General features: G+C 45.6%; 1 protein-coding gene across 1 annotated transcript in view; it reads right to left on the bottom strand.

The window, feature by feature from the left end:
- The window catches only part of LOC144123726 (uncharacterized), a 45,953-nt gene extending 31,110 nt beyond the window's left edge, over window positions 1–14,843 (bottom strand). Inside the window, exons 1-2 of the mRNA XM_077656503.1 lie at window positions 14,701–14,843; window positions 744–859 (exon numbers count right to left, since the gene is read on the bottom strand). Of these exons, the coding sequence (XP_077512629.1) occupies window positions 744–859; window positions 14,701–14,843 (259 nt within the window). The remainder of the gene's footprint in view (window positions 1–743; window positions 860–14,700) is intronic.
- Between the last annotated feature and the right edge of the window lie 4,219 nt (window positions 14,844–19,062).

Below are 19,062 nucleotides of genomic sequence, written 5' to 3'. Positions count from 1 at the left end.
AGGCGGCCAATCTGCAGCCCACCGGGTTGTCGGCAACCTTCAAGGTGTGTACACCTGGCAGTGTTGAGGCCTTTAAGGCAAAAAACTTTAGGGTGAAGGACTTCATGGTAAATACCTTTTCAGTAAAGGTCTTTATGGTAAAGGCCTTAAAGTCAGATGCAGTTAGCAATTAATGATTTTAAGTGCCCACAGTAACTAGTGCTACTGCACGATATTCCGCGCCTAGACATGCTAAACCGTCCGCTATTTTTTTTATCCTAGAAGCAACCCTCGCCGAGGACCCATCGCGATAACTCTACATCATTAATTTACCCTGGCTCAGATGGGAGCATGCGCTCCTAGTCTATATGCTTGCTTCACGGTTATAACACATTATTACCTCATTGCAGTAATGCGAGTGGCCTATACGGAATAAGCAAAGCGCGCACGCTCAAAGCGGCCGCGAGATTTTCGTGCATGCGCAGCAGCGACTACCATGTAGTCGACATCAAGTGCAGGTTAACGATCCCCAAGTGGTCGAAATTTTTATCGCACACCTCGACTACAGCACCTTTTTCTTCCTTTCTTCTTTCACTCCCTCCTTTATGCCTTCCTTTACGGCGCAGTTCGGGTGTCCACCGAGATATGCCAGACTGTTACTGCGCCATTTTCTTTCCTCACAACAAATTTTTAATCTTTTTCCTACGGCGACGCGGGGCCTGGCATGGCCTGTTGAATTATATTGATAGTTACTCTTGATATACCCGTCAATTCGTAGGAAGATGATTCATCTACGCAGTCCACTTCCACGAAGTCCAGGGCCACAAAGTTCGTCAGGTCGGGGCGGAGTCCAACGAGGCCGATGTGAAGGCAAGGGAACCTGCGACACAAGCAATAAGAAGAACATTAATTATGAGTGCCACAGCAGGATTACACAAACTACCCTGTGCTGTGACGATGTCAGCGCAGGTTAAAGATCCCCAGGTGGTCTAAATTATTCCGGAGCCCTCCACTACGGCACCTCTTTCTTCCTTTCTTCTCTCAGTCCCTCCTTGATAAGAGGCGGCATAATAATCCGGAAGTTAGGATGGAGGAAGGGAATAGCCTAGTGCTTATCCGTGGTAACTCAAATATGAGTAGGCGCAAAAGGACTATAATCGAGCGTGTAAAGGGTGATAAGCGGGTAACAGTAGGGGCATTATCAGGCAGGAAAATGGACGCAGTACTGAGAGAGACAAACTCTAACTTTCTAAGAATGTTGCAGAGCGGAATGAGGTAGTTGCAGCGGCGGGGCTAAATGAATTCCTGAATGGTGAAGCCGCAAAAGTAGTGGAAAGATTAGCGGAGGGAGTTGACGATTTAGGGGCGATAGCACATCAAGTCCAGATCGTGGTGTGCACAGTGCTGGAAGTGCAGGGACGGAACGGAGAATTTGACAAGGACGTTGTGGCTGTTAATCGAGAGATAAGGAAGTTAAGCCATGCAGGAGGAAGGCTTTGAAGTGGCAGACATAAACAGGGAAGCGCATAGAGCAGGCTTTGGCGGAGGCTTTACACGAGATGGCATCCACTTTAATGGAAGGCTAGGAGCCAAGATCGGGTGGCGCCTGGCAGGCCGGGCAGTAGCTTTTTTAGGGGGTCCACTGCGGCTCAGGGCTTAGGGGTAGGCAGAAGCAAAGTAGAAAGTGTAGCAATGGAGGCTGGTGCCAATAAAATGGCCACTAGGAGGTCCAAGAAGAAAACCACAAAAAAGAAATTTAACACCAGGATCAGGTACATAAACATGCAAGGCGGTAGAAAGAGAGCGAAGTGGTTAGAGATAGAACAGCAGTTGAAGGACGATGAAGTAGGTGTATACGCCCTATGCGAGACACATCTCAGGGACCTAGAAGACCCACCATTTATTGATGGCTACGTCTGGGAAGCGAGCAACAGAACCACGACAGAGAGGAAGGGAGGAGGAGTAGGTATGTAGATACATCAAGAACAAATTGGCAAAGAATAAAGTCAACTTGCAAAGAACATGTCTGGGTATCGGGTACAATTGCCGGTAAAAGGACATGGCTAGGAGTTGTTTATTTGGGGGCAGGGGACAAATGCAGGCAAAAGAACACAGATCTAGTTAAGTATCTCAACTACGATATAAAGCAATTTGGAGAAGGCGCCGATATTATTCGTTTGGGGGACATGAATGTCCACATCGAGGATCTGGATGGATACACAGATTGTAACGGGAAGTTGACGCTAGACTTCTGTCAGTGACACAACCTAGTTATTGTAAATAGAGAAACTAAGTGTGAGGGACAAATCACGCGGGAATCCCGTAACAGGCAAACGACCATTGACTACTGCTTAATCTCGCACGGGATGTATAGCAAGCTCGCAATAATGGAAATAGACGAAGAGGGAAAGTAGAGCCTCGGTAGGGATCATAAGCGTATTAGTCTACAGTTTGGAGCCTTCCTCAAAAGAGAAATGAAGGGGAGTCAAAAAGAGTACGCAAAATTAAATGACGATCAAATAGCGCAAATAGCGGCCGGCATAGAGGAAGCAATAGAGACACATCCCGTGTAAGTTAGAACTACTCATTAGTACAAAAATAAAACAAGTAAAAGGAGTAAACCGCTGGAGAGGAAAGAGGAAGCCAGGAAGTTGGTGGAATAAGGAAATTAGGGAGGCCATCGAACAACGACGGTTGGCATCACGGGAACACAGAGAAGCAAAGAGGGCGCAGTTATCTGAAGAGGGAATAGGCCGAAAATGGGTATCTTATCGACAAAAGAAAGAGCAAGTGCAGGTCCTCGTCCAGGCTAAATTAAAGCAGTCCTCTGATCGCTGGCTGGCTGAAGTTCGTGATGCAACTAAAAGGGGGACCAAGAAAATTCTGGAACGATATAAGCTGGCTGGTCAAAGCGAATCACAGAAAGCAGGAACAGATTCACGATGCCGAGGGAAAATTTTTAGAGGAAGATGACGCTGTGAACTACATTTCATCAGTTATAGCTGAGTCATTTAAGAAAGACGATAGAGTAATCGCCCCAAATGAGGGAGCAACACAGAACAGCACAATAGAAAACAGCGTGGAACTGACGAATTTTAACTGGAAAAAGGCGGAAGCAAGTATTCCAATATGTACGTCCGCAAGGATAGACTAAATTCCAATCAAGCTAATTAATTAACTTAGCCCAAGAGGCAAGGAAACGGATAAAAATATTGGAGGCAGTCAAAACAAATCAGGAAATTCCGCACAGCTGGAAACAGAGTAAAATGAATTTGGTTTATAAAGGGAAAGGCAATAAGACGAACATAAAATTCTTCCGACCGATTACAATAACATCAGTTGCATACATACCGGTAGAAAGTAATAGAATACTCGGAGAACTTCAGAACGGGTTCAGAAGTGGTAGGCGCTTAGATGATCGCCTGTCCGTGCTTACCCAGTGCATAGAAATAGCTAAGGCGGAAAACAGACCTCTGTATTTAGCCTTTCTGGACATAAGCGGTGCATACGACAACGTGAACAGGGAACTCCTGTGGAACATATTAAAAGGTGAAGGTGTCGATCATGAGGTAAATAATTTTCTACAGGAAATATATCGAGAAAATGAAGTTGAAATAACATGGGAAGGAATTAAGAGAACAACAACTGTCCAGGTACACAAAGGATTAAGGCAAGGTTGTCCTCTATCACCGCTGATGTTCATGCTTTATATGATAAGTATGGAAAGAAGGCTACAAGGAAGCAATCTAGGTTATGATCTGTCGTACATATTAGGCGTAAAGGTTGTTGAGCAAAGATTACTGGTTTTAATGTGTGCGGAAGATATTGTACTGTTAGCAGATAGCCAGGAAGATTTGCAAACTTTGGTGAATTGCTGTGGAGACGAAGGAGACAATCTAAGTTTCAGTTCTAGTGCAACTAAGTCAGGTGTGATGGTGTTCAACGGTACAACTGATCAGGAGCTTACAATACAAGGCAATGAATTACCCGAGTGGCCAAATACAAATATCTCGGGGTATGGGTAAACAAAGGTCATATGTACACGGAAAAGCATGAACAGTCTCTTATAGCAAAAGGGCGAAGAGATGCCGGGATAATGAAACATAGGGCATTGCGGGGGTACAACAGGTATGAAGTCCTCAGAGGTATTTGGAACGGAATAATGGTGCCGGGGCTTACTTCGGGAATGCGGTTCTATGCTTAAGGGCTGAAGTTCAGTCGCGATTAGAAGTAAATCGGAGAACTGTTGGAAGATTAGCACTATGTGTCCATGGGAAAACCACAAACGAGGCAGTACAGGGGGATATGGGTTGGGCAACGTTCGAAGCACGGGAAGCTCAGAGTAAAGTACTATACGAAGAACGCCTGAGGAAATTGGACGATAACAGGTGGTCAGCTAAGGTATTTAACTACCTGTACAGAAAGAGCTTTGACACACAGTGGCGGAAACGAACTAGAAAGCTGGCCAATAAGGTTGCCAGAGACGAGGAAGGAGAAAGAAAGAACATTAAACGACAGGTTAAAAACGGCCAAGATAAAAATTGGATAGATTCAATGAAAAAGAAGCATAGTGTAGAACTATATCGATGCTGGAAAAGGCAGATCAAGAAGGAAACGTTTTATGATAACTGAAGAGGCAGTGCTCTCCTCTTTGAAGCTAAGTCAGGGTGTCTTAGAACGCGCAGCTACAAAAAGAAATTTAACGAAGATGACACATGTGCTGTGTGTGGTAAATCTGTAGAAACAATACAACACCTCATTCTAAAATGTGATGGTATTCATCCCGATGTCGATGCAGGCGAAGTCACTCTTCCTGAGGCCTTAGCGCTTAGAGATAGCAATAGTCATGTAAATAAATCTGCGGTATAAATTAGCAAAAAGCGATTGGAGGATAGGTGGCTCTAAAGCAGAGAGGTGACCTAAGTTTTTAAGTGTAAGAAGACGTATTTTAAAGAAAATGGCGAATTTTATTAACCACTTACTGCAGAGTTAAACAAAAATAACGGAAAAATTGAGCATGATGGCAACTACCACTCCCCGTTTCAAAGGGGACGCTTCTACCTTCCATCCATCCATCCATCCATGAGTACTATTGGCCGTGTGCTACACTACCTGTATTGGTACGCTGAAGCGCAGTTGGCGCAGTCTTTGTGTCGAGTTCTGGCGGTTGTAGCTGTGGCGGCTTTCTTCAGCTTGTTTTTGTTGAATGTGCGGCCTGGTTAGTGTTGTGGTAGTGTGACTGAACTCTGAAGCTGACAGATGGCCCTTGTGCTGCGGAATACATTCTTACGCGCATGGAGTTCTCAAAACCTGCACTGACGTACCGCAGCCAACACCACGCCGGAGCGGCCGGCGCCCGTCGCCCGATAGAGGAAACGGCTTACCTTGATTGCTGACGAATGTGAGCACAGAACTGTAAAATCGCTTCTGTGGTGTGTTGTGGGGATGCATGAGGGCTGCGAATGCATTTAGGCTTGGTCTTTATGTCTTGTTCGCCGTGAGGTGCAAAAAGCGAGCTAGACACAATCGCTTGCAAAGAGGAGGTGTTTAGACACGCTCGCGTGACAGCTATGCGGCTTTTAGATTCGCCCCCTTGATTCGTTGTTCTGACTGAACAGGAGCAGCGCGTAAAAAGTAGACCATTAGAATGAAAAGTGCTTGTAGCGGCGTGCATCTTTTGATTCTGCTGCCTGAGTGTTTACTCGATATGGAACATTGCCCGTTCGACGTCGCAGTCACATCAAGTGCTACGTTTCTTAATACCTTTGGTAAATGTAACTATGTTTAAGAATATCAAAACCATTCCATTGCAGTGCAGCTGAGGTAATAGCACACTGGAAGGTTTGTTGTTATTTTATTTGGATTACGTTCAATATACTGAATGTCATTCCCCATTTTCAGTCCGAAGCGATAAAAGTATAACGCGATTAGCGAATAATAGCTTGACGGAAATTATGACTGGCTTTTTGAACCATTTTTATGCAAACTAATGGATGCATAGGTAATTACACTTTAGCCTCCACTTCTGAACACATTGGACTGAACCGCTAGAGGCTGCAGTGGGATGTTGCTTCTTTGATTATGTTGACGAAAGCATCTCTCTAAATCAACCTATCTTCAAATGCGCCCGCAGCGGAGGACTGTACAGCTACCCCACCGGTATAATCACGCTGCTATTGCAACCCCTTTCATCCGTCATTGAGCTAACGCTACCTCAACCTGAGGCTAACGGCATCATCGACCTGCTGGTGCAGCCTATCAGCCATTGATCCGGACATCAAGCATGTCAACTGTAAAAGAATAGGTATGTGTGGGTATCACATACGGTGTTTCTTCCTTGTCTTTGCTTGTAGCCTGACAAATCTTGTGGGCCAGGATATCTCTCTTTCATTTGTTTCGTTTTAAACTTTTGAAAGAGCATCAAGAGGAAAGGAAAAAGATATCGCGGGCGTCATGACAGCACTGCTGTAAGCAAATGCATTGTGTTATAATGTGTAATGCTTTTTGACACTTTTTATGCTCATGCTTCTCCTGCTGGGAAATCTTGACCACAGTATAGACCAAATTAAAAATATATGTGCCTCATTACCTTTCTACAGTAGTCTAAAAGCGGCAATTAATTTCATAGCTTTACTTCAGCAGTACCTACCTGTTACAAGACATGGCAAATTTGAAGTGAACCAGCGGTGTGATAACTGGCAGACATAGCATAATGGGCAATATATTATTGAACATAAGCGTTCAAGTGAAGCACTGTGCCTTAGAAGCACAGGCTTGGCTAGCATGAATAATTCGTACCTTACGAGATTATTCTTGCATTACGTGAAACCCTGTGAAGCTTATATTGAAGCTGCACAAAAGAAAGGCATTTGTTCCATATGTGATGAGTGTTGCTGAGGTTATTTTTCTTTCACACTCCCTTTGTCACAACTGACTGCACTATACTGTTGAAATGCATTTGGAATATTTTCAATATTGGTTCATTCTTGGTTTTATTCATCCCGACATTCAATTACTGGTCGCATTACACTAGCTGAGCTTACGTCAACAATTATTGCAATGACCTTAACCAGACCTCTTGCTTTACTTGAACCGATGCATTTGACGTTGCCCCCCTCCCGAGCCTTAAAGTTTCGCAATAAGCTGTGCAAATTATTTCATTCAGTTTCACGAGGCATTTATTGCTGCAATTAGTTGCATGCAATTGCCTAAAAAACAACTTGGGTACTCATTTTTATCTTCTTTGGAACACTGTGTTTTGTTTACTTGTTTCCCTTGTATTGAGCATTCCTCAACACTGGAGTAAAGGGCCACTCTGGCACTCCGACAACCTTGCTCACTTGCGTACTATTTGTTCATACATTTTACCCCCCCACTCCTCCTATAGCTCCAAATAAAGATACATTATCTACAGACAGGTAAATGAACTGAACAGCAAGTACAGTTGAGTTACTTTCTCCTAGCTGCTCTAAGAGAAGCAAACGTGCGCAAGTTTTAATGTAGTTTGTTTGAGCTACCGCTTTTGAGCCTGAAGTTTGGTATAGACCAATCAAGAAGCATGAAATAATTTTCCCATTTGGTGGTTTACAAATGATCTTCAAATGACTGGAATGACTAAATATCTCTTTATTTTCGCCCAATTAGGCATAACATGTTAATGACAGTTCCTGTGTATATCAGTCTTCAAATGTGGAAGCATAATTCAGCACAAGAGCATGTTATGGCTTTTTCTTGTTCAAGGAAGCATTGCATTTATTTCTATTGTTGTGTCTGCTACTTGTGCTGTTACTCAGCAACCTTATGAAACCTGCTCTGAGTGCTGCGTTTTAGTGCACATTTAGCTGACTGTTGCCTCTCAAGGTTTGATTCTGAAAGAATTCACTACAAATGTATACCTCGAATCTGTTTCTTATGCAGTTCTCTTGCCGCTGCATTCCACCATGGAGGAAGCTACCTATTGGTGCTGTTGATGCACATATTTTATGGCTAGGACGCTACCTCTTCCTGTTGGTAATGCAGACAAGTAACTACAAAGGGGCTGGCTGATATTGTGGACAAGTGACAGGATGGCACACCAAATAGTGGACCAACCAGGCCACTTCAGTATCCTTGTGCTAATGTATGTTTATTAAAATCACCTCAAAGCATGATGTCTGCATTGTTGTGGACTTTTAGCATATATTTAGCAGGACTTTTATTCGCTAGTGTTTGCAGATTTGAATATAAGTCTTAAGAGAGTATAAGTACTGTTTCATTGTGAGAGATTTTTTAGCTATGTAGAGAGGTAAACAATCATAGCCTTAGAAATACTGAGTCTAAGTGTGCATATTGTAGTGCTGTCAACTGTTGAAAAAAGCATGTAGCGTTGATGCTTGTCAAAGGTAAAAGTCCACATCTAGTTACATGAAGCAAATCACATGTCTGCAGTTCTAAGTTGCTGCACTTCAAGCTCGCTACAGGGTGCTTCACATCTTTAATTTTGTCACGAGTTTATTTGGCTGCCTCGGCTGTTCTGGATTGACTGACATGTTAGGAAGCTAAAACGGCATCAGCCTTGATTTCTTACAGTTTATGCAACAGTGCTTCACAGTGTGTGTATGTGTGTGCATGCACAGAGTTATTTCCAAAGGTTTGTAATGTGGGTCATGAAACCTTCATGTTACAGAAGAAATTTCACTTATCTCTTGTACACGAAAGTCAGCAGTGAAATCTGGTGTTTCAGAGAGAACGAAGAGATTTTCAAAAATATGCTTTTTAGGTTAGAAATATGGCTTTTGCAGCATAGTATTACCAGTGTTGGTGGACACCGGAAGCCAATGATTTGTATTTAGTAATCTGGTTAATTAATTTCTGATAATAAACTATCTCAGTTAAGCAACTGGTTGCAATTAGAATTTGTAGCCTGTCATTAATAGTAGCCATATCAGTGTTTAGAATATACAAAACGCGATTACCCTCGCCACTGTGGGTCATCAAAATTTGGCTGTATCGTGCGAAAATACATGTGCTTTTGAAAGCATGCAGGCAAAGCAAGTGCTTCAGTGCATTATACGAGTGGAAAAAGCCATATTTTATCGAGCCACAGCACAAAGGGTAATCGCGTTTTCAAAATTCTAAAAACTGATATGGCTATTACTATTGACCGGTTACAAATTGCAACTAGACTCTAACTTTAATAATTAAAAAGTTCGTTATTGGGCGATTCCACGAGAGCTCAAACTAAATATTTCAAATTTTTAATTTTCTTGACAGTGAATTTCGAAACAGCTGAAACAGTGAATTTCGTTTTGTGAAATTGCTAATATTTCAGGATAAAAAATAAAAAATAAAATAAACGACCTCGTGGCAAAGGCAGCGTTTTCAACCACAGCTCAACTTCGCACAGTTGCAGTGATGTAAGCATCTAGATAAGAAAGCCATGATGTATTTTTTGTGTTAAATTTACTGGTGAGAAGGAATATGTTGGGCTTATTTCCGCCATTTTGAGCAAGTTGCCGCTTACTGGAAAAAAAATTTGAAAACTACAAGTCTCAAGCGAGGCTGTTTTGAAGAATTTTTATTGCGCAAATATAAACCATCTTCAAATTTGCAGATTGGATAAGCATCGAGGTGCAAAAAAATTGTATCGACTTTCATTTTTATATAATACAGGGAAGTGCAAGAAGTATTGCCCTAAATCTGGCATTTTTTACTGTAGTAATGTTTTTTCAAATCAAAGAAAAAAACTCATATTCAATTTTTTAAAAACTCTTGAAGCAAGTCTCTAGAAAGAGGCGAAAAATACGAAAAACATATTGCATTATTTTGTTTCTAAATGTGATATATAAGCTCCAACTTGTAGCTTTTTGAGCATCCGCAGGACTGCCTAATTGAGGGCGCGGAAGCAGCAAACACGCCCCCCGCTGCTCTAACTTTCCCCCAAATCCCAAGATTAAAACATTTTCCATTAAGAGAGAGCGTACCTAATTACTCTTTGTGAGCAAACACCGATCTATGACGTAAGCAGGATTCGGTAGCACCGCTATCGTCGAGTGCGGGTAGCCGCTTGGAGTTAGGCGCTCCTGCCGATGCTTAAAAAGCTACAAGTTTTAGCTTGGATGTCATTGTTAGAAACGAAATATTGTAACATGTTCTTTAGTATTTTCTTTCACCTCCTTCGAGAGACTGGTTTCCGCAGTTATAAGAAAAATTGGAGATGTTTTTGAAAGCACTATTTTATTCAAAAATGCCACATTTAGGGCAATGCTTCATGCACTTCCCTGTATTATATAAAAATGAAAGTCAGTAAACTTTTTTAGCACCTTATGCTCATCTAGTGTGCAAATTTGAAGATCTGCTTTATAATAGAAAAAGTCTTGAAAATTGCCTCATTTAAGACGTGTATTTTCTAGATTTTTTCTAGTGTGCAACAACTTCTTCACAATGGCGGAAATAAGCCTGACATACTCTTCCTTACCTGTACTATTAGCATGCAAAATATATCCATCATGGCTTTCATATTTTTTATCCCTATATCAAGCAAATTCGCGAAATTCAGCTCTATGTAGAAACACTGCACCTGCCATGACGTGATTTATTCTTTCTCCTGAAATACTAGCATTTTCATGAAACTAAATTCACTGTTGGCCTGCTGAATAATGTGTGCACAATGCATAACATATTCAAGAATATTTAAAAATTCAAATATTTAGGCAGTTTGATCTCTTGTGGAGTCACTATATTAAAAATTACTTAACCAGCTAACTACTCAGGATGATTCACCGATTTTCTGGTTCCCGCCAACACTGTTAATACTGTGTTGAAAGAACTATGTTTTTAGCTCAAAAAACCTATTTTTTTAGTATTACTCAGTCTTCCCTGAAACACCTCATATATAAGAAAAGAATAACAGGATTTAATCCATGACATCTCTGCTGGAGGTCCAGACTTTTTCAAGTGTACTACAGCATTCGAAGATGCTGTAGTACCCTCGAAAAATGTCGAGAATTAAATCCTGTTATGTTTTCAATTTCTGCTGACATTTTCGTGCATTGATCAAACAGCTGCCAAGAAATCACCTTTGATATATATATATATATATATATATATATATATATATATATATATATATATATATATATATATATATATTTCACAAAAGTGTTCCCGGATCCAGAAATTTGTAATGCAGAAAAGAGGGGCACACGAACGGAAACAAAGATTTATTAACGATGTTCCGGCCGGGGCCCGGCCTTCGTCAGGTACCTGGGCCCGACCGAAACATCGTTAACATATATATATATATATATATATCGGATGAGATTTCATATTCAAAATAAAAAGCCACTTATATCTTTAATGCCTACAGACAATAACATTTACTTAGTCTTAGATGAGCGCTTTGCATAATTAAAACATATAAAATCGCTGGACTGCTTCCGTGTGTCAATCATTGTTAACAAGAGGGAACTGAGGCGGCCAGGGCTTTGTGCCAAGGTGAGTATTCTGTTCCCCTATTGTTGCCTAAAATGTTTCCTTATTGTTGCTAAGAAATTGTTCTCCGTAAGATATTTTGATGCATGATGCATATCTTGCAGTGCTTATGCACGTTAGGGCTTATGTGCAATAAATGAAGGCAATAATTTTTATTTTGCTTCTGTTATTCTTTAAACAGTCTAGGATACAGAGTTCACAAAATGGTTTTTAAGTGCTAAAATAATTTTGATCAAAATGTCATACAGCGTAGGTAACACACAAATTTCGATATGTTGATAAGGTGATGGGTGGAAATTATACTTTCTTCGTACTTGAGTCTTTTGTAAAACGGTGGCCAATTGTCGGAAGACCGTTGATAGGGTGTTGGTAGACAAAGCTGGTAAGTGGTCGATAGACACTATGTAGAAACTGTCGATAAGGTGGTGATCGGAAGTTTAAAGACTTTCTATGTACTTGAGTCTTTTGGATAACGGTGGCCAATTGTCAGAAGACGTTGGATAGGTTACTACAAAGTATAAACACATTTAAAGGCTGTCTATTCAGTGTCAATAGGTTGTATTAACATTTGCCTAAAGACTTTCTAAAGAATGCTACTAAAGTTTTATGTATGGAAAACCAAAGCACTACCAATGCTTCTGTACTGCCGGTCACGTTGTACACGACTGTAGGTCACATCACTGCAGAAACAAGAGGCTATGCACCCTCAGGATATTGAGACAAACTGCAAAGAATGGCAGTGGCTTAACTTGGCTAACCCAGGAATTCTGTGAAAAGCAAGCACCCTTGCTAAGCGTCTGAGGCTCGTCAATGGCAGCTCCACTACACGCTGTTGTTGCTGCGGCTGCAGCAAGAATGGAAAGGAAAGTGCCTGGGATTGCCCCTGGCTCAAGCTGAGTCACAGTCGCTGTGTCGTGCAGACAGTAAGAGAGTTGAAAGAAAGCAGAGGAAACATTGAAAGAAAAGACGTGAGTCGCAACAACCGCGTCATCACAAGCGACGACGACGGTTTAGCTACAGATACCCTCGGTGGCAAGGAACCCTCTCCACATGTGCGAGAGCCCCTAGATCCCAGCCCTGTGAGGCCAAGAAGCCACCTCCGCTCCCCCCGCTACACGCTCACCACAGTACCACGTCATAGCCACGTGGTCGTGTGGGTAAACATAAAACGGCCGCTACACGCTCACAACAGCCGTTCTATATATACCGACACGACCACGTGGCTATGACGTGTTATCACTTGGTCTTTCGACACCCCCATCGGATGTCATCACGTGGCATCACATACGCCATCGGATTTTCTTAAGGTCAAAGGTAAATCGAAAGGTCGCCCAATGTCAGAGGTCAACTAAAGGTAATGGGTCAAGGTCGGGGGTCAGGGGTTCGACACCTTAACTGTACTACATATGGTCATGCTTGGCTATATTGGTTGAGCTGAAGGTCGTTCAAGGTAGATGCGCTGCCTACCCGAAGACTGCTTCAAGGGCGACCCACATGGAGCCAACTTGCGCTGCGGATTTTGAGCGGCGCGGCGCAATGCCGACGCACCGCTGCCGTGCAGCACCACAAGCGGCGGAAAACAGGCGGCTGGAGCCCGGATTTAGAAGCCGCGTGACTCCATATGCTTAGTAAAATGCTCTAAAGAACAGCTGTGCATTTACAATAAAGCAATTTATTCAGGGAGGACAAAGGGGAGGACGAATTATTCTCTGTGACTCCTTTCTCAACAAAAATAGTTGACCTGTTTGAACCTCCCGCGCTTCCTGACGTCAACCGAAGCGTAGTGGCTAAGCCTAGCAGCTTTGAAAATCCAGAAGCATTCTGAAAATCTGGCGCATTTCATCGCTAAACTTTTCTGCTGCGGGCATATTGAGACAGAGCGAAAGCATCGTGCGACTTTAGTTTGCCGTGAACATGAGGCACAGTGTAGCTTCAACGACGAGTTCGTGGTGAAACGAGAGACCTCTTCGGCAGGCGCGGCCATGTTGTAGAAGCGGGCGGAAGTCAGACGAGGTCCCACCCTGATTGGTCCGCGCTGAGAGCCCACGTTGGCCGCTTCCGGTCAGCGGCTGATGGCCGGGCGGACATATTTAGCCCGGTTTGATCGGCAGCGAGTGGTCGCCGGCGGCCGGACGCCAGTTTTTCCGCAAGAAAAACGCTCCATGTGGGTCGCCCTTTACCTTAGCGTAGTGAAGATTTTCGCTTCAATAATATGTGAAGCTAACCAGATAAGCATCGGAAAAGCCTAGTGAGTGAGACATGCCTCCTGCACATAAGACAGTGTTCGAATCCAGGCGTCAGAGAGGTTGGGTGCACAGCGTTTAGTGTCCATCATTTTGCGAGTAAAAACCCACGTGCACTGCCTCTACGCATGTCCTTTATTTCCATTCGAATGAAACGAAGTAAATTACGTTTTTTTTCGTTCGTTACAAACCAAACTGCACTGTAATGTGCACACGAAATCGTCGGAGGGTTTTTGAACGCGGTGCGCCGACAGTGGTGCGTCGACAGGGGAGCACTGTGCGTGCCAGCCCACCTTTGCGCGTGTGCGCCTGCGAAGGGTGTGTGCGAGGCGACGGCGACAAAGAGCGTGGAGAGCACGAGGAGCGGAGAGCTGACGTGTCAAGAAAACCGAGGTGTTAAGGGAGACAGCGCAGCGGAGGTCGTGTCATTCAAGCGTGGAGGTGGCACCCATCGGACGTTGGGTCCGTGCTGCCGTGACCTCCCTTGGATCAGCGACGCAAGCCTCCTGCCAAGCTATTCAGGCTGTTGACAGCAGACCACCGGCGTCTCCCTGTGTTCCTCTCCGCTCCTACTACCACCTGGCTCCCTTTCGCCGTTTCCGTCGACTCAACGCCAGTGACACGTCGCAGTTCATCAACCCGCGTTCTGTGATGTCTAGAAGGCATCCCCGCGCTTCGCCTGGGACGCTGAGTATCTGGCGAACTATTTTCCTTTATTCTTTAGTGTTGTACGCGTGTGGAGTGTGTGTTTTTCTTGTTTCGGCTTCCGTTTCGTATTCGCCCTTTTTTTTAGATTACAAATACTGCTTCGTTTTGTTTGTTTCATCTTTGTTCTCTTGTTCGAACCTGCGCGTGATTGTGTTCCCCTTCGGAAAGTCGGGGACGCGCTACCAGTTCGCGACATGCACTGCATACTCCGCTTCTTTAAATTACTGACCTGCCGCGTTCATATCACGAGTTGGCACAAGTTTGCATGGCGAATAAATTGCAAGCGGGACTGACTCACCTGCCCCCTCTGACCACCAGCACGCCGGTCAAGTCGTCGCTCCGGGTGTGTCGGACACTGAATCCGATGCCATCCCCACACCAGCAGCTGTCTGGCGTCTTGCGACGCCCCGCCGCGGCTCCGGTGACCTCCGACTCGTCCATCACACCGCCTGCATCATCGTCGCTGCTGATCGCAGGCTAGCTCCGCGTTGATTTGGTTCGACACTGTTATGCATAGCCACCACCGTGAGAACGGTGGCCAGTACGCACGTCGCCGTGAGGTCTGGCCTCTTGACGTCTCCGACGCCAGTGCCTTGATTCAAGCAGTGCTGCGTATGTACGGTGGCACGCGACGTTGCGGTGCGCCGCGTTCACTGCGCTTTTTGCCCCCCTTGTGACGCGCACAGCGGTATAGCGTGGAAAGCGCAGCGCTGACTTTGCGAGACATAGAGATGAGAGGGAGTCGCTTGTATAGCTGGAATCGGTCCTAACATTGACAAGGACGCCGCTTCGAATGGTTCTTCCGGACGCCACTAGAGCGGCGCGCATTACAACCAGCGCAGAGAGTCCGTGCGTCGTTAAGCGTCGCGTCGACAGTAATCAAGTGCAAAGGGCTAGCCTCGTCTGCAAAAGATCAAAGACCTCGCCCTATTTCAGAACGAAATTGCTAGAACGATGTATTGGCACGAACAACGTACTAACATACAAATTACAAAAATAAAAAAAACGGCCGTGGCTTAGCTTGGTTAAGCCTGGTGATTGCGAATCAGTAGAGGAGCGGGAGTTAGGCCGCCGTTGGTGGCTACCGCCTCGCCTCGCGACGGCGTGAGATGGGGCCCCGTGTTTACACAGCTGGTGTGACGTCACACCGACCGTAGCGCCCCTGGTGAGAGGAGCGGGAGTTAGGCCGCCGTTGGTGGCTACCCCATCGCCTGGCGACGGCGTGAGATGGGGCCCCGTTTTTACACAGCTGGTGTGACGTCACTCTAGGTGAAGTCACGCAGCGAGGTCACGCTAAAGGCCAATGGTGCCTACCACCGCCTCGCCTCGGAACGGGCTGAAGTGCGACCTAAAGTAGTATTGCTTCGCAATAAAATTGCTGATGGCCTAGCTCTGTTAGGCCAGGGTAAGGTGGCTAGAATTGAAAGGTGTGAAAATTGGCCGGCGAAGCTGGGCACCGCAGCGCGCCGATGCCGTGTGGCGGCGCTGACGGCAGAGGCGCAGTAAGGCGTGCAGACGAAATGAGGGCATCGCGTGGGCAACATTTTTACCACTGAAGCGAAAATGAGCCCATTTCGCTTATCGCGCATTTTCTGTGAGTGTCAAAGAATGAATCTTTATTGTAAAATAATGTTTCGTCAACTCGCATCATTATTCCTGTGAAATATGCTGCTTCACACTCCGAGTTTGCATTGCAATCTGGACCGAAGCGCGTTTTGTGCGTGCGCATTTCGAGACGCTGCCGAGGATGTGAGGGACACCGTTAATACCGCAGTGGAAGGTTTTGGAATGATTTCAAACTCCTGGGTTTCTTTAACGTGCACTGACTCTCTGCGTTGTGCCGCCTCCGAAACGCAGCCACTACGGCGAGAAGAGCAGCTAGGTTGTAATGCTTGCCGTAGGACCTAAAAACTGCAGTCACATATTGGCTGAAGGCGAAAATGAAAACTGGTTTTAGGGGAAAGGAAATATTGCAATATCTGTCTCACATATCGGCGGACACCTGAACCGCGCTGTGAGGAAAGGGAGAAAGGAGGGACTAAAAGAAGAACAGAAGAAAGAGGTGCCGTAGTGGAGGGCTCCGGAATAACTTCGACGAGCTGGGGATCTTTCACGTGCACTGACATTGCACAGCACACAGGCGCCTTAGCGTTTCGCCTCCATCGAAACGCGGCCGCCGCGGTCGGGTTCGTACCCACCCTGGAAACTCCGGATCAATAGCCGAGTGCGCTAACCACTGAGCCACCGCGGCGAGTAGGCTGAAGGCGCCCCAACGCACAAACCAGTTTTTGTCGCCGCTTGCGAACCTGTAGCATATGTATGCCATCTTGACGCTCATGTAAGCAATCTCCGACGATTCTAGACAGTGACGCAACACATCTGGCCATGAAATCGTCTATATACAAGTGAGAGGAAAAACTTTTCTGAATTTGATCTACAACGCACAAGGCTTCAGTGTTTTCCGTTTCTTCTCATTATCCTCCTTATTTATGCCCTTAAGGAAAAAAATTAATCCTCATGAGGCATTAAAAATGTACTACTGATGCTGTCAGCGCAACAGAATGCTCAAAACAACTAATTTTTGGCACACCACCAATTTACTGTAGGACATTCTGCCGCAGCTTCGCCATGCAAGCGCGTTCGGCTGAACGCATATGTGCAAGTTCGTTTTCATGGGACGTTGACAAGATTGTAAAATGATACTGATGGCCTTGTCGGCACTTGGGATCGTTCGAGACCACTTGGCAAACATTTCCTGGCAGGCAGGGCAGAGACTTTTTTTTCTGTATCCGTGTTTTTCTGTATCCGGCGCAAAGCACCAACGCTCCGTCTTCTTTTTTGCTGTTGAAGGCATCTCGCCTCGCATGAGAAACCCCTGCTACAGACAATTATTAAAGGCGCGTCTCCTGGCACCTTATGCCAACCCCCCCCCCCCCCCCCCACACCCGCTCCTGACCCGCCTCGACTCACATATCTCTAATCCCTCTCCTTCGCTCAGCACCGCTGCGGTGGTCCCTACTTAAGGAGACACTTAGAGGGCTGCGCATTCCCATTGTTTTCTCCCACCCCCAGTGCGACCTAACAATCTAAGAATCTCAATTACAAAGACGGCGTAACGAACTGAACTAACAACTGCTACGCGGTGCGCAAGGCCGACACGGCTGAGCTTACCGCGCCGCTACTAGCAACGCCATATTCCTCCTGGCGGCATCGGTGCGCAGAGGGGTCACGCATGGCCGAAGGAAAGCGCCTCGGTCTTCACACCTCTCCATTCTAGCCACCTTAGCCGGGATATACGTAACGAAAGCGCGGCGACTTCTACATCGGAAGAGTGCATTCACTAGCTCCGCCTTTATTATTAAACCTTGAGCCGTCGTGGCGGCGTAGTAGCGTCTCCGCCTCAAAACGCTAAAGGCCCTGGTTCGATTCCCACGCTCGTCACAGGTTTTTTCTTTGTATTCACTGATTATAAGGGGGTTTCAGTGGCTCCCATAGCTGCCGCCACCGTATACGTTGCAGGCTCTGTTAAGGCACGTTTATACTCCAACGTAACGCGCTGGACAGCAACGCCACGTGCATGAAAGCGAGATTGAGGTCACCACTAAACCACGGAGCCGGTCATGCGCCTTTCCTTTCGTGAAAATGAACGGCCTTTGCAAAGTTGTCAACCCCAATGAAAGCTATGAACGCCGTCGGCTGGCTTGTTTTGTTTGCGTTTTGAGGAAAGGAAATGACAGAGTAACCGTCTCACATATCTCGGTGGAAACCCGAACAGCGCCCTGAAGAAAGGGATAAAGGAGGGAGAAAAAGAAGAGAAAACTGAACATTGAAAGTTGGATTTTGAGGAACGGCGCGGCGCTGCGCAGCGGCGGTGTGCCTGTGGCTCGGTGCTACTAGTGGCGCATGCGCAGTAGTGACTAGGGAGCGAGAGAGAGAGAAATATCGGCGGCGAGGCGCGAATTGCGACATCATGGGCCTCTTCGGACCATCGCCACGGCGAAATCGCATGTTCGCGGCCAGTGAAGCTTTCGCTGTAATACTAGTGACGGATGGGCTTATGTGTATGGACATTGTGTCGGATGTATTCCGCCCAGGTGACTACGAAAAATTTGGAGGACGCTTAAGCTTCGCCTTTAGGAGCGGGACACGACAGCGTGTTGCAGCATTGCCAAGGAATCCACGGAACGCCATCGTCCTTCGGTGCGGCCCCTTGCCCGGACAATTTAAGGAAAGGAAACATATCTTGGTGGACACCCGAACCGCGCCGTAAGGCAAGGAAAATGAAAATAATTTTTAAGGAAAGGAATGCATGCCTGTCTCAAATATCTCGGTGGACACCCGAACCAGGCCGTAAGGGAAGGAAATTGAAATGAAAATTGATTTTAAGGAAAGGAAATGACGACTGTCTCACAATTCTCACTGGAAAACTGTACCGCGCCCTAAGGGAAGGCAAATCCCTTCCCTTACGGCGCGGTTCAGATGTCCACAGAGATGGGCCATTTTTCGCTCACGGTCAAAGACGCCGACAACACCAGCTTTTCTGCGACACGAGCTCCTTAACGCTGTCGCGTTAAAATACAAAGGATGCCTCCTGCATAATTACTACTGGAGTTTTAAAGCGAAAGCTTTACTGGCCGCGAACATGCGATTTCGCTGTGGC

This window comes from Amblyomma americanum, chromosome 1 (assembly GCF_052857255.1).
Source record: "Amblyomma americanum isolate KBUSLIRL-KWMA chromosome 1, ASM5285725v1, whole genome shotgun sequence".
Taxonomy (NCBI): domain Eukaryota; kingdom Metazoa; phylum Arthropoda; class Arachnida; order Ixodida; family Ixodidae; genus Amblyomma; species Amblyomma americanum.
This window is presented reverse-complemented; position numbering and strand designations above follow the sequence as displayed.